This window comes from Astatotilapia calliptera, chromosome 17 (genome assembly GCF_900246225.1).
Source record: "Astatotilapia calliptera chromosome 17, fAstCal1.2, whole genome shotgun sequence".
Taxonomy (NCBI): domain Eukaryota; kingdom Metazoa; phylum Chordata; class Actinopteri; order Cichliformes; family Cichlidae; genus Astatotilapia; species Astatotilapia calliptera.
Genome location: NC_039318.1, coordinates 3,758,828 through 3,775,334, shown reverse-complemented (window position 1 = coordinate 3,775,334; position 16,507 = coordinate 3,758,828). Strand labels below are relative to the sequence as shown.

General features: G+C 39.6%; 1 protein-coding gene across 4 annotated transcripts; it reads left to right on the top strand.

The window, feature by feature from the left end:
* The first annotated feature begins 261 nt into the window (after nucleotides 1-261).
* sass6 (SAS-6 centriolar assembly protein) lies at nucleotides 262-16,230 on the top strand. 4 transcript variants are annotated; one of them, XM_026147253.1, is made up of 17 exons: nucleotides 547-606; nucleotides 931-1,108; nucleotides 1,814-1,874; nucleotides 1,984-2,063; nucleotides 2,168-2,272; nucleotides 4,828-4,996; nucleotides 5,350-5,427; nucleotides 5,787-5,906; nucleotides 7,747-7,938; nucleotides 8,150-8,344; nucleotides 9,112-9,201; nucleotides 11,152-11,331; nucleotides 11,711-11,792; nucleotides 13,507-13,616; nucleotides 14,710-14,807; nucleotides 15,568-15,659; nucleotides 15,913-16,230. In XM_026147253.1, exons 1-17 carry the CDS (start codon nucleotides 579-581, stop codon nucleotides 15,963-15,965), a joined length of 1,911 nt encoding a protein of 636 aa, XP_026003038.1. In that variant the 5' UTR covers nucleotides 547-578; the 3' UTR covers nucleotides 15,966-16,230. The 4 variants fall into 4 exon arrangements, with proteins under 4 accessions (XP_026003039.1, XP_026003040.1, XP_026003038.1 ...); XM_026147255.1 differs by lacking the exon at nucleotides 931-1,108 and having other exon boundaries at nucleotides 264-606; XM_026147252.1 differs by lacking the exon at nucleotides 15,913-16,230 and having other exon boundaries at nucleotides 15,568-15,759.
* Nucleotides 16,231-16,507: the final 277 nt, after the last annotated feature.

Below are 16,507 nucleotides of genomic sequence, written 5' to 3'. Positions count from 1 at the left end.
TCCATAGAAGAGGGCACTGAAAACTGAAGGCTCTCCCTCCCATTCTGCTTTTAAACACTCTTGGAATGACAAGTAAGTCTGAGAGCTGTATTGGAGTCCTTACCATACTATAAGGTCTTTAAGACAAAACGGGGCCTGATTATTCAAGATTCTTCAAGATTACTCAAGGTAGGACTTACCTACCTGAAAGCAATTTCTATCATTATAGCATATGGCTTTTTAAAACTAAACTAAATTAAATGTATCACACTATCACCGTGTGGGTCGCTGTGTTCTGTTTCCACTGTGGCCAGCAGGTGGCGGTGTCGGTACCAGGCTTCATGTCTGCCGTCCACCATTAAAGCGTAGAACAAAAAAAGGACCATATGTTCCGTTTGTACGGTTGGCGCCTGAAAAGCGCCAAATTGAAAGATACCAAACACTACTGATCCAGCTGACTGATGAAAACCAGCATCACTCAGAAATACTCTGATATACGAACCTTTAACGTTGATCGATGTTCTGACTCGTCACAGCGGCACCGCAGGGAAAGACGGTTTTTGTCATGGAGGAGCTCTTCAACAAAGTGTTGCAGGTTAATGTCAGATGCAGGGACTGCGAGGAAAGGTAAGCCTGTGCACACGGACACGGACGCACTATTTAAACAGCTTGGTTTGAAGTTACACCTGACGAGAAGAATAATTACGGTTATTCTGTCGGCACACACGAAACCTCCCCATCCTGACTGCGGCAAACAGCTGTCGGTCCAATCCAACCGGGGAAAACAAACAAACGTGTTGCACAGACTAATGCAAAGCACGTTAATATTAATCAAATGAATGATAACGCAAAGCGTACTGCAAATCCAAGAGTTTCTCAAGGCAAAGAAATGGGATATTCTTGAATGGTAAAGTTAGTCGGCTGTTCTCAACCCAGCAGCATGTTTTTCAGTTACAGAAGACAACGCTGAGAGATTCAGAGACGAACAGCTGGAGGCCTGGCAGAGCATCTCAAGGCAACATGTAGTGGTGTCCGTGGGTTTGACTTTAGCTTGTCTAATTATGTTTGAGCCTCTGAAAACGGCAGTCTATGTATGCAAACTGCTGTGTGTCCTAAGCAGTTTCTGCAGGTAAACCCCTGAATTAAAACTAAATGTCTTCACTTTAGGTGCATCTGGATTGTTTGATTTAAAATCCACCCTGGTGGGTTACAGAGACAAAATCACAAAAATGTGTCTTTGTCAGAATACTTGTAATGTAAATATACACAATAATGGAAACAGAGTAGAACTTTTTTTTGTGCATTTTGGGTTTTGGTAACCATTCAAAATTCTTTTACTGTACAAGTGTGCAATTATGCTTCACATACACAAACAGTTGTGAGAGAACACATCTGTATATTGAACCAGATGGTGCTCTGACAGCAATGTTCACTGCAGCAGTACCAGCGAAGTTCTGATGGTAAATTAGACACAGGAAAAGATTACTGGCATAGATGAAAATGAAGGGCGGACACTTAGTGCTAACAGCACAGTGTTTTAATATTTTGGCATACTGAAAGGTAAAGGCAGGTGACATGCTAATGTTGTTAGCAGCCTTCATAAGTTACTTCACATAAGGGTAAGTGAGCCTTTGTGAATGCTGCATGGAAAGCATTGCAGAATCAGAAGCAAGTGTTAGTGTATTTTGCAAACATTTATGGGAAAATGAAACATTTTCATATTCCTGTCTTTATTCTGTTCGTGGATTTTTGAAATGAGGTGAACACTGAAATACAAGTTCACATAGGACTTATTGAGTCACCAAACATCATGTTTAATTGCTTCATTTTACAGAAAAGCAAATATTCGTGTCACAATTGAACTTCAGCTGACAACAAGTCCAGTGCACAAAAGAGTGAGTGGGACGTTTTATCGTTTTAAAATAAAGAGAGAACTATACTATATACTACACTACACTTACATTATATAATTTAACATTTCCTGTTCTTTACATATTACATTAGGATCTTCTAGTACGGATAACAGATGATATAGATCCATATTTTCTCTTCAACCTTGCAATATCAGAAGAGGATTTCCAAAGGTAAGTGTAAAAAGATTTGTATGAAGTAGTGTGTTGTGTTAGAGTTAAGGGACAAAGCATCTTCAATATTAACTAATGTCATTTGTGTTTGAATTGTTGTGTAGCTTGAAAGTCCAACAGGGTCTACTGATCGATTTTGCATCATTTCCTCAGAAGTTTATTGACCTGCTTAACCTGTGCATTTCCGAACAAACGTCAGACAGTCCAAGGTATGAAGAAAACCAACACATGACATCACACTGTTTGAATAAGCTAAGCAAATATATGCCATAAATATATTTTTTGTTGTTGTTGTTGTTTTTTTTTTTTGGGGGGGGGGGGGGGGGTTGTTTTGTTTTATTTTACTTATCTGTATATAATTTTTTTTCTGTAATAATATCTGAATGATCTACATGTGAGAGTATGTATAACTATATCTATGTGTTTCCCCAACACTGTTCATACACGATGTACATACACTACTATTATACACTCAATTTAAAAAAAAATTAATTTCCTCCTCTGTTTTATTTGAACTATCTCTTCCTATTGGTTAAAATGTTGTTGGAAAAGCAATAAATAAACATTTGAGAAAAAAATTAATGTATTTTATCAGCCAGTGTCATCCCTTCTCAAGTGACGCTGTGATAAAAGTAGACACGATTCTAAGATAAGATAAGATAGAACTTTATTAATCCCTCGGGTGGGTTCCTCTGGGAAATTCGGTTTCCAAAAAGCACAGCACCGACAGAAGTTACAGTTACAGAATGTTTTATATATACACACACACACACACACACACACACACACACACACACACACACACACACACACACACACACACACACACACACACACGCATATATAAATACAGAGACATATATAAATAAAATATACGAAGGGGATAAATAGGAATAAAAATACAAGTGAATTGCACATTTCAAGTATTGAGTCTATTGCACTGTTGACTATTTACAAAAGTATTGCACAAGGTATTGTACAGTGAGGTGAAGAGGCACTACAGCTTAGTTGTTCCCCCCTCCTTTGTCCTCCTGTCTCCCCTCCCTCTCCCCTCCAGAGAGGAGTTAAACAGTTTGATGGCGTGTGGGACAAAGGAGTTTTTAAGTCTGTTAGTTCTTGTCTTGGGGAGAAGCAACCTGTCACTGAACAGACTCTTCTGATTGTTTATGGCCGTGTGCAGAGGATGCCCAGCATTGTTCATAATGTCCATCAGTTTCTTTAGTGTCCTTTTCTCTGCCACTGTCACCAGAGTGTCCAGCTTCATGCCGACCACAGAGCTAGCCCTCCTGATCAGTTTCTCCAGCCTGCATGAGTCCTTCTTTGCTGTGCTGCTCCCCCAGCACACCACAGCATAGAAAAGTACTCCAGCAACCACCGACTGGTAAAACATCCTCAGGAGCTTCCTGCAGATGTTAAAAGACCTCAGCCTCCTGAGGAAGTACAGTCGGCTTTGGGCTTTTTTATACAGGTGCTCTGTGTTGCATGACCAGTCCAGTTTATTGTCCACCCACAGCCCGAGGTACTTGTACTTGTTGACCACCTCCACCTCCTCCCCCTCTATCTGAACCGGCAGTGGACCTTCTCTGGACCTCCCGAAGTCCACAACCAGTTCCTTAGTCTTTGAGGTGTTGAGTTGCAGGTGGTTTGTGTGACTCCATGCGACAAAGTTCCTCACCAGACTTCTGTACTCCTCTTCCTGATCATCCCAGATACACCCCATGATGGCCGTGTCATCTGCAAACTTCTGAATATGGCATAATTCAGAGTTGTAGCAGAAGTCAGAGGTGTACAGGGTGAAGAGAAGAGGGGACAGCACAGTTCCCTGTGGTGCTCCTGTGCTGCTGACCACAGTGTCAGACGTGATGTCCTTCAGCCTGACGTACTGTGGTCTGTCGGTGAGGTAGTCGGAGATCCAAGCCACCAGGCAGGGGTCCACCTCCATCCTGTTCAGTTTTTCTTGAAGCATACAGGGCCGGATGGTATTAAAGGCACTGGAAAAGTCAAGAAACAGGATCCTGACCGTGCCTTTTCCCCCATCCAGGTGTGAGTGGGCTCGGTGTAGGAGGTACAGGATGGCATCCTCCACTCCGACACCCGCCTTGTATGCAAACTGTAGTGGGTCCTGGGGCATGTTGTACCTGTGGTCGGAGGAGGTTGAGGAAGAGCCGCTCTAGAGTCTTCATAAGATGTGACGTCAGTGCCACCGGTCGGAAGTCATTCAGCTCATTGGGCCGGTTCTTTTTGGGGATCGGGACGATGCAGGATGTCTTCCAGAGGGCGGGCACTCTCCCCAGTCGCAGACTGAGGTTGAAGACTCGTTGTAGCGGCTCCCCAAGTTCAGCAGCACACGCCTTTAGCATCCTAGGACACACCTTGTCTGGGCCTGCTGCCTTTCTGGGGCGAAGCTTCCTCAGTTGCCTCCTGACCTGATCCACTGTGACACTGGGAGATGTTTGGGAGGAGGGGAGGGGGGGAGATGTCTTGCTGCTGAGAGAGGGATTGGAGGAGGGGGGTGTCATGGTGTCAGGAAGGGGGGGAAGCGAGGGAGGTAGTAGAGTGGGGAGAGGACTCTGTAGTAAAGGTGAGGGTGAGCCTTGGAATTTGAAATTGGTGAACGATAAAGTTGCTTGCTGCACGTCCCTATGCTCATCATTAAGTATCACTGGAATATTTAAAAACATTACAAATATGTCCTACTGACTTAGTAATTTGAAAGATATAAATTAAACCCTTTTGCACAGACTAACTGTTGTCCTTTCCACAGATTTCTTCTTCATTTGTCATGTCAGTCTCCAGTGCTAGAAGGTCCCGCCAACTTCAGTGTCATAGAGACAAACGCATTTAAGCACCTTAACCACTTATCTTTACGACTTTCTCAAGCTTCTGACAAAGAGGTTAAAGATTACCTGGCAGTTTGTCTCTCCTCTCTGAAGGTTGGTTCCATTTAGCTTCTTCATACTTTATGCCACTCATCAAAAAAACAACCCTTTAAATAAATACCAAATTTTAATGTTAGTTCATGTAAGTAAAACGTTGTCATGTACATGTTAAGTGTAGTTGTTAATCCCAAAGATGGGAGCTTGTATTGCTTGGGTGGGCTTCATGTTTTCAAGCTTACTTGTATTTTAGCTTTAGTTTAGTTTGATCAGCTGAAGGCAACGTATATATATTATATAAAAACATTTGTTTGAATATAATTGTCTAGTCAAATAATTATTTTGTTTTTCAGAGCAAAACTGAGTTTTAACAGGTTTTGTCATGTTTGTGTCATTTTTTGTTGTTTCAGGCAGAGAAGCATGCCCTAGAAATGAAGCTTAAGACGACTGAAGATGATCTGACCAGGCAGCTGAATTATGCTCAACAGGTGTGCATTATTTTTATTTTTTAAGATATGATACAGCTTACTTACGTACTCAGTTTAGTAGTTCTTGCGTTACAGCAATTAATGTTAAGCGAAACTTTTGTGATTTTTCTTTAATAGAAATTTCAGTTTATTTATTAATAAACTGCCCATTTATTGATTTTTTTTTATGTAATTTCTTTTTATTAAACAAAAGTTGAACAATTATTTTGTATGCGGTCAAATATAGCAAGGAAAACTGGAATCTGCAAAGTTGTAATTATCAGATCAACATTTAAAAAGAGTTCCACAAAGCGTTGTCCACGGTGTGTTCTATGTAACTATAACATGCAGCTGAACAAGTGATCATATGTGGATCATAGACGCTGTCTGAGAAGACCAAAGAGTTGGACAAACTACGCTCAGAGTGGACGACTCAGACCAGCTCGCTGTCCAGCCTTCATTCTCAGGAGCTGCAGCTGGAGAGAGACAAGGCTCTGGAGGCAAGACTTCTCTTTTAATCAGCACAAATTCATCAGCTATGTTTTTAATATGGGTATTAATGTCAAAACAAGCTGTGCACAGCGCCGTGTCTAAGGAAGCTCGGCAGGATAGAAGTTATTTTACCTGACTTGGAGCAAAGAGCAGCTAAAAAAACATATTTGGAGAAAGAGCATCTCTCCACAGATTTGTGATCTGTTTAAAAAAAACATAGTCACACAAGTAAAATGTTATTTCCTAAAAAGTTACAAGGTTTTGTTTAGATTCCAGGTTTTCAATTTTGAGTTGTAGAGTACTATGGTGTGTACATTACTCAGTACTTTGTTGTACTTCTTTATGCCAACGTATCAAACGTAGAAAATGGAAAACAAATCTATTAAACTTTATTAGTTTAAATCATTATAATTCATGAAATTACTTAAAAATAATTGTTCAAAGCAAGTCTACGGAAGAGGATTAGGGCCACTGGAAAAAAAATCTGGGAAAAAAGTCAGAATTCTGACTTTAATCTCAGAATTCTGAGAAAAAAAAGTCAGAATTCTGACTTTAATCTCAGAATTCTGAGAAAAAAAAGTCAGAATTCTGACTTTTTCATCAATTTTTTTTTCAGAATTCTGACTTTAATCTCAGAATTCAGGAAAAGAAAAAAAAAAAAAAAAGAGAGACGTGCCCACTTTTTTTCCCCCAGTGGCCCTATTCCTCTTCCGTACAAGTCAGCTCATATTTTAGATGGCAAGTGCTTAAAAAGCATGCGATGTAAATATTTGTGTGGTTATTGTAGGGCTCGAGGTTGACCTAGTCAGGGTCAAATTACTGTGACATTAACATGGAACTTCAGATTAGCTCCCTTAGCTTATGCTACATTTTTGTTAGTTGTGTTTTGCATTTACTACCTTCTTGTATGTAAAGTGGGAGAAATGAACCTTTAAAAGTGATACAAACACGTACTATGTGATCCACGAGTTTAAACTAAGATTTACAAGTGTGTGCAGTGATATGTTTGCATTGTTAATTTTGACAGCAAATTTTAAACTAGTTTTAATCGGTCTTTTGAATAAAGTGTCAATTAGTAGTAGTAGATTTAATCTGATGTTGATTCAGCGACTAAAATATAAAGTGTAGAAGTCGCTTTTTCATCGCTCTACACAGTTTTTTAAAAGCATCTTATATTCATTGACATCTTATGTTGTAAATTTGCCCTCTACAGTCTCTTATTCTTGTTCTTTATTTTATATACTTAGCTTTTTGTCTCAAGCTCTTTCTGCCTGCCACTTCCACGCTGCTGGAACACATGAATTTCCCCAATGAGGGACAATAAAGGATATTTCTGTTCTATTCTGCATGACAGTGTGAAATTTGTCTCAAAACCTCATGTGGGCATGCAGTGTGGTATCGGTGCGTTTCAGGCAATTCGTTCACATGCATTAAATTTTTTAATAGTGAGCGAGAGGGCTGTTACATGTATTTTCAGATTCGTAAGCACTGAAGGATTTATTCAGGTTTATGTGTGCACATTTATGTCGTTTTCCATGTGATCAGATTTCTTTGTATCTGTTTGTGGATCGGAGCACACATTTGTGAGCCCTCAAAAGTAGAACACAAATCACTGCACACAGTTGTAAATCTTAGTCTATGCTTGTGGGTCGTACCATACAAATTACTAACACTATCCTCTGCATAGTTAACAACCCTGTCACACAATATTAACCACGTGTGGCTTTGTTCTTAGCTCAGTCTCGTGGAAGCAGTCATTTATTTGGAACCTTTGAAACTATAGGGATCAAAAGCAAAGCTAAAGATTGCCCTGCAGAAATGGTTGGAGATTGTTTGTCTGTCTTCCAGTTACAGAGCAGGTTTCAGCAGCAGACAGAGCAGCTTCGTCAGGAGCTGGAGACTGCTCATAAAAAGAGCAGCCATCAGCTTAATAGTCGACTGACAGAGTTGGAGGCCTCGTGCAGAGAACTGACTGAGAAGAAATACAAGAACGAGTCTGCCATCCGAGACCTGAAGATTAAACTAGTTGGTGCAGACGAGGTAAGTGAATGTTTAGGATGAGGAATTATTGCGTCCAGGTGACTTGCTCTTAATGTTTGAAACTTTATTATAATTTGTGTATTGGCAGCAGATATAAATTTCATCCGTCCATCTTCTGTAGATCATCCTATCATGGGGGCAGCGGAAGCCGTGCTGAAAGCTCCCCACAGCAAGAGAATGCTGTTGATTATTTTCTTTCTCTTTCATATAGGAATGCCAGCATTTAAAGCAGCAGGTCCTGTCTCTCAGGAGGGAAAACAGCACCCTGGACGCAGAGGTCCATGAAAAGGACCGTTTGGTGAGCCAGATGCAGATGAGAGTGGCTGTTCTGGAACAGGAGGTCAAAGATAAGGATCAGCTGATGAACCGCACCAAAGAAGTATTGGAAGCCACTCAGCAGCAGAAGGTAAGGAAGCCCTCGGGGACAGGGGGGCATTAAGGATTCAGAATGAGAGAAATGATATGACGTTATGAATAGGAAGTCACCAGGAGTCACCGTGTACAGACGAATGGTTAGACTCAGGATGTCAGTGTTGTGCAATTCAATTTCAATTCAGTTTAATTCATGAATCCTTCTGTCTTGATGCGCGCTCAGCCATCCAGGTGTGTAAATCCCAAAAGGTTGATTCTGTTCGTCTGGACGTTGTGTTTTCAGTGGGAGAAATCATCGCTCATCCACTACCAACTCTGCTGCTAACTAACTGTTATGCAGAAAATAAACATCTGTGTCAGACTGGTCCAACTTTTATGTTGGAAGTCATAACTGGTGACAAGACTTGGTATACGGTCTCAAAGCCCCGAGAATGCCTCGGGGTTGTTTTGTGTTTTTTACTATGAGAGTATAAGTGAGGTATTTGGTTGTGATGTCCGGAGGCATCTGAGGAAGAACATGTGACGCAGAGAACCTGAAATGAAGTGAACATGCAACAACTGCAACATACTAACAAACACAGCATGTTTGAAAGGTAGATGTGTTTTTGGAATCGCCTACAAAAACTTTGTTCATCAAAATAAAATTCAAGTTGACAAGCTGCTGTTTTTAGACTTACACACATGGCGGCCAAATTTAAATCAGGATTGTTCATCAAGCCTTCAAGGTTTTTGTTTTTTGTTTGTTTGTTTAATAAAATTTTGCCCTTCTGATATTTTTAACCAGCTTGCTTTTTGTTATAGGAATCAGTGGAAGAAAATGCAGAAAGTAAGGAACTTCAGATTCGAAAACTTGAAGCTACGGTGAAATCACTTTCTGAGGAGCTGATAAAGGTTTGTCAGTTTGTGTGTTTGTGTTCAAAACTCACAGTTTTTATCCTTCAAGCTCAAGTCCTTGGGCCTTGGAGCACAGAATCTTTGCTATATCTTCTAGACAGAGATCTTTGATGTTGTTTGGGGATCTGCTGGAACCACTGGCACAGTTTGGGGTCACTGCCTCAAGTGCCTCCTCGGTTAGCACGGGGACCACTGCTGCCTTGACCTTCCACATATTGGGGTCTTGGCAGTGCATAGGTTCGTCAGTCTAGTCTTACATTCTTGAGTGACTTCTCTGTCTACCAGTCGCTGGTGTTTTTGCTCCTTGGTATTTGGTACTGGGACCGATCCATTCTTGGGGATCCTTGGGATCAAGATATTCCAGTCTTCGGGTAGCCATTCTGGGCGTCTCAGTCATTAGCCATTGTTTTGTATTTTATATTTCAAGCACTCAAGACTTTTATATAAAAGGTTTTGGAGAAGATTTCAGACATGCATCTGAATGGAGGTTTTAAGGTTGTTGTTTTTTTTTATTTCACATATGTAAATCTAAATAATGAAATATATTTTAAACAGAAAACGAAGTAGAAAAAAATCTAATTGCTACTAATATCTCTGATATATACGTGCTCAAAAAGGAGTAGGATGAAGTTTACACTTTCTTTTTAGTCCTTCCCCGCTCACATTCACTCCTGTGGGGAATTTAAAATCACAGATTGACCTGTGCATGTCTTTGGACTGTGGGAGGAAGCCGGAGTACCCGGAGAAAACCCATGCAGACATGAGGCAAACATGCAAACTCCACACAGTAAGGCAGTGGCCAGATGGTGGATTTAAACCCAGGAATGTGAGGCAGCAGTGCTAACCACTGCGCCACCGTGCTAGCCCTGCATCAGATTGGCACCTGTCCAGGGTGTACCCTACCTTTTACCCTATGGTAGCTGGGATAGAGAATGGATGATGGATAATTTTATATAATAATGCTGTTTAATAAATGATAACTCAGTCTTCCTTGATATAACATATAATCAGAAAATATAAATAACTATTTATGAGTCACAGTACAAAGTCAGAGAACCTCCCTTTGACTTTGACCTTTGGCTGTAATTGAGAGTATTTCTGTATTTTCCATGTAATTTTATGTGCCATATTAAATGTAATTAAAAATTAATTTTACATTTTTTGACAGATGAATGCAGTTAATCTTTAAAACACTGGTTTTCATTTTAGAAAGCACAATCAGCAGTTCAACTTAAAAGACCTGTTTTTTCTTTTTAAAATCTTTATTGTTGCTCATTAACAAGAAAAAAGTATTTTTTATCCAGTTAATCGATAGAATACTCGATTACTAAAATAAATGGTAGTTCCAGCCCTTGGCAGTGCTTTCGCAGCCTGTAGGGAGCAATGAATAGCCCATCTACCTGCAGTGAGCCAGTTGGAGGCGATGGTTGTAGCTGTGGGCGACTCTTGTTTGTGCTGTTGATGGTCTTCCAGCCAGCTGCATAGAAGAGCAAAGTTATAACAGATGAACAGATGCGCTGAAAAGAATGAAGACGTGTCCCCTGTAGCTGTTACGTGTGCTTTTCATTATCTCTTTTCTGGTCTTTGATGTTTTTCATGCTTCTTCCGTTCCCTGTAAGCTCCAGAACAAGAGACGTGCACCACTCCCTTTTCTGGTTCACTTCTCACCCAACAGCATTCAGCCTACTTAGTTTGGGGGGGACTACACAGGACCATGTTTTCAAAGCTTGAGAACTTTTCTCCCCATGCAAATGGGCACAACCACTGTAGTATAAAATGAGCAATATGCAGGAATGCCCTACACAGTGAACCACATCCTGTTTTATAGGGTGTTGCTTATACTGATATTGGTTGCTTTGGAAAGAAAGTGAACGGACTGCATCTCTGTTATAGGGAAAAAATCAACTCCTCTTTTTGATCTATCCTTTTTTTCTTTTATACATACAGGCTAACGGTATCATTAAGAAGCTGCAAGGAGAAGTTCGAACCTTAGTAGGAAAAATAAAAGTCAAAAACACTGTGACAGTGTCACAGGAAAAGATTCTCCAGGAAACTTCAGAGAAACTTCAGAGTGTTGAAAAGGATCTACAAAGCGCTCAGCAGCAGCTCAACACTAAGGAAGAACAGGTATGTCACAGACTGAAGCCTTTTCTTTTGGTAAAGCAGTAAAGGAGATCTCATCAGTCAAACCAGTAAATCAGTACAAGTACTTTAAAAAAAATACAAAAAGAAAAAGTACAGTACTGTGTGAACTGTGTCCTTTTAAATGCAAGTGAGCATAAAATAAAATAACAACCTGAACTATCGATACTAGGCGAGATGGATCCGTCCTTTCATGTCATTCTGTCTCTGCCATCCAAATGTCAGAGCAGAAATTGAGACTTATTAGACCAGGCGTTGTTATTCCAATATTCTGCTGTCCAGATTTGGTGAGCCTGTGTGAAATGTAGCCTCAGGTTCCTGACAAGAATAACAACCAGTGCAAAATATTCTTTTTATTTTTCAGATTTTAAAATTAAATGAGCAGTTGGAGGCCACGGTACAGAAGCTAAATGAAACCAAAGAAGTGCTGAAAACTAATGAGAATGGTAAGGAAGCTAGTCCTGTTCAATGGACCCTCTGAAAACTGACTTTCATGTCTTCAAAATCGTTAAGGTTTACAAATCCAGCAAAGCTTCTCAATCCATCAGTGTTTATGGAGTCCACTTCCATATGGCGACGTACACTACAACTACATTTTATTTATATAGCGCTCGTTAACAACAACAGTTGTGATTTGGCAATATTAGAAACACCAACAATCACACAACCATTAGCAAGAAATTGATGACAGTGGGAAGGACCAGGCTCAGCCATCTGCAGAGAGATGGGGGGGGGGGGGGGGGAAACTATAGATGAGTGAAGAAGAAACACTATGTCTTTGCTTAGCCAGATTAATTAAATAGCATCTTATTTCTTAGTGTAAACTTTGTGAGCTTTATCCAAAGCACAATCTGTTGATTCACCCGCTAATTGTATTCACAGTGATTTGCCTGCCTAGCCTAGCTTAGCTTGTAGCCAACTCGCTAGCAGCATGGCCTCTATACCTGTCCCTCCTGCAGTTTCCTGCTCAGTGTGTCAGATATTTAGTTACTCCTCTGCCTCCTTTTGTAATAACAATACTTGTAGTAAATGTAGCCTTTTTGCAGCTTAGGCTGACCTCACTTCAGACCCTTGAAAAGACATAGTTGTCTTCCAGGGGCCAGAGCAGGTGACATTCAGGGAAATTTTTAAACTGCTGGTTAAAGTTAAATGTACATTTTGTAAAATTATAATTCACGTCAACAGTAATGACACCTGGTTGCATCAATCGAAGGTAACTAAATGAATATTGAATTGGGGACTAACTTTACCAAAACAATCTTGGGCTTAGTCATTTTCTCTGGTACCCTCCTTAATCGGACCAGGAGTGACATTTTTAGGCACTTATTTCCCTTTGATTGCTGGCTGTCTGAGTAGTAAAAAATCAGTGGGCTCTAAGAATGATTGGGAAACTTTCAAGTCACCTTTATTTAAATAGCACATTTAAAAGACATCAAGTGTCGGCCAAAGGGCTGAACAGAGGGATGATATGATAAAAAAGAATTAAAAATGTACACAAGCACACATACGTGAACATAAAATACATGTATACGTATACTCATGCAAACATCATCCAATGAGAAGACCAGAATAGCTAAAACAGAATAAAAGTGGTGTCAGAGAGATCTGAAAGCCTTGGAAAATAGTATTCAGATTCTATTTGATGACTTCCAAGGACAACGAGGATTCAGGGGAAATCTGGTCTTTTTAGACAGCATCCACCCCATTGTGGATGGAGGAGCTCTCATTTCTAGAAATCTGGACAAATTTATTAAAACCCCCAGAACATGATGGGTTGGGACAAAGCAACAGAGATTCATTTGTCTTACACGCCTCTCTGCAGCTTCTCTCCAAAACCCATCCCCTTAGATGCTGCGTCTGCCTCCTTCTGAGTCCCTGTTTATACATGAATCAACAAATTGATTTACATTTTGTCATTATGGAATATTGTCTGTAGAATTTTGAGGTGAAAAATGAATTAATTCCATTATTGAATAAGTCATAACATAAAAAACATTCTTTCCAGATGCACTGTGAGTATCTGCTCCTTGCCTTGGCTGCCTTGATAAATGTGTGAATGACAAATAATTTGTATTGTGAATAGCAATCTCATTCACATTATGAAAGTTGCTATTTAAGTGTAGCACATTTACTAGTGTGTTTATTTTCATTTTACCACAGTTATAAATTGGCTTAACAAGCAGCTAAATGAAAAGCAGCTGTCCAGAAAAGCACGGGGTCTGGAATCACTGGAGAATCCTGCAGTCTCAACCACAACAGCAGGACTTGGGGTAGGTGACAACATACTGATGGTGTTTATTCTTCATCCTTCCTCTTAGATATTACTACAAGCTTCATTCCTATTGTGCCATTCAGCTCAATATAAATATGTTTTGTGTCATTGAGTGAGAGATTATGGCAGGAAGAGACGGCAAAGCAAGAAAATTTCAATTTGGTCAGTTTCTTTCTTGAAGCAATGCTTGTTGGCAATAAATGTTATATTGTTGGAAAGCCTGTGTAATTGCTGTTACACTAAATGGTGTGTGAGAAAAATGCATTTGCAGGTTGAACAGCAGCACTGGGCATGTGGGTTGCGCCACATTTATTAGATTGGGTGATTGAAGTCTGAGACATATCGGCATTTAGCAATTTATTCATTCAACAAAAAGGGGCCTCAGTAGCATGTGGAAGGACCGTACACAGCCACAACAGCCTGGCACCACCTGCACCACCTCCTTATGCCGGTCACCTGCTCAGTCACACACCTATATGGGATGGCATCCCATTCTTTTTTGTACGCTACTTAATTACGCACAGAAGACAGTAATTTATTAACTATTCATTATATTAGATTCGAACTTCTCCATTAAATGACCTGAAACGAATTGTCATTTAACAATATACACATCAACATGAGCCTATGAACCTAATAATCCACCCTGGAAGTAATAAATGCAGAAAAGATTTGGTGGGTTTTTCGTGGGTTTGACCAACAAATGCATTATTCACAAGAAGCATTGTTACAATAAAGAAATAATCAATTCAAAACAATCACGTCTAGTTTAACATAAGCTTAGAGAATGACGGGATGCCTGAGAAAGAGAAGTAGCGTACTGGGACAAATGTTTAAGAAAGCAGGTGAAGAGCTGTAGTAACTACAGAGAGAGAAAGCTGCGCCAAGGGAAAGAGTTGTTGAAGCTAAGTTAATAAGAGGGGCGATGATCAGTGAGCAGCAGTTTGCTTTCAGAGTGCTGATGGAGAAGTAGAGAGGTCTGAAGGGGCTTCACTGTGTCTTTGTGCAACAGTCTTATGTTTGCACATTATAGCAGATCAACAGCACTAACACCACCTGAAGATATCTCTGTATTTTTTCTGGCACTTCAGTTTTATCCTCAGACAGCCAAACCTGTTGTATCTCCCATGGCGGCTGCTGGGATCAATCTTACTGATGAGCATCTCGGGAAGTCATCAAACAGACAGATGTGAGTTTGTTGACTTAGTATGACTGAGTATACATTACACTCAAAGACAAATGAGCCAAAGTAAAACTGTGCAATTTATAAAATGTATTATCTTTGAGTAATGTAAGTATTTAGACACATTTATTGATATATGTTATTTTTTTATTGGTATTCATTTATTGTAATTAATCTCATATCAAATGTGAATATAAAGAAAAAAATGTTAGTATAACTGAATTTAGTGCACTTCTCAGACATGGGTTGGGTCTAGCTCAGGAGGCAGAGCAGGTCATGTACTAATTGGAAGCACTACACCGGTGAAAATCCAGGAAGTGGACATTGAGATAGTGGACTCTTATAGGTACCTGGGTGTTCACCTGAATAATAAGCACTGTTTTATGCAGGTATAGGCACAAAATCTCACTAACTTTCCTGTAAAAGTTTGCTACAGATACTATCTGGTCCATTTCTGTCTGATATTGTACTTTTGTGTACAAATGAAATACACTTCCCTATCATTATAGCTGTCTCTCTTGCTTTAGCAGGGAAGGAAGAAGTTTAAGGTCTCTATCCAGGCTGATAAATGTGTTTCTTTATAGCAGTATGCAATTTACAGCAGTTATATATTTAAAATGATTTTGATTCCACGACAATACCAGTGGTAGAACAACAAACTCTTTTTGTTTGTTTGCTTTAAATGTTCATTGTGAATATGTCTCTTTGGTCAGGAATGCAAAGTGATTTTGTGTTCCTCAGGCTTGTGTTTTCTCTTTGTCCTTAGTGGAGACTCTGCTGGTCTGGATTCGAAGTACTTTGAGAAGAGAGATGATTGCATCTCGATCTATGGTCTTTCATCTAATCCACGTCAAAGAGGTAAAAGCGCTCATCTTTTAAAGATCAGCATCTACCACATATTAATTTCAGTGCGTCAAGTTTTTCATTTCATGGCTTAGTAGTGTAACTCTTTTTTTTGGGATGCAGCAGTAAATCTGTGGGGCAACAACGCTAATTTAGGTGCCTTTAAAAAAAAAAATACGAAGAAAAAATTGTTTTTTTGATTGAGATGCTGAATGCGTGTGATAATAAGTAACAGTAATTTGATTCTGTTTGCTTGCTTTGTGTTCAGAGTTTCCTCAGAGTACAAAGCCATCTATAGCTTCAGCTTACTTCTCTGCATAAAACAGAAGTTTCAGGATCTGCAGAAAGATTACAATGGAAATGGACTTAAAACCATCAAGTCACGTCTTCGGCTCTTGTACAAAACTGCTACTGTTGCATTAAATAAATTTGTTTTAATGAGTGATTCTTATGGTTAATTCTAGTGATCACTGAGAATGTATTATTGTATGTGAAATAAAATTGTTCTGTTTTTCTTATGTTTTTGCCCCAAACTGTGCTTTACTGTATACAGTGTACTCTTGAATAAACAACTTTTCCAGTCTCACTTCATTTCTGGATATCTTAAAATTGATCCAATATCGCATTTAGTATAATGTCCAAAATAAAAATATGTGCTTTCTGCTGGGTTTTTTTGTGTTTAGTAATATTCTATCCTCAAATCAGTTTACCTTCAATTTACAAAATGTGAACCATACACCAACCATTGTACATATAGATTCGCATTTGATACCTTTGCCCATAGCTGAGTGCATCATTGCTGCTGCCAGCATCATAATGGAATTAAATAGATGCCAAATCAAACCAAACTTCAGAACTGCTGT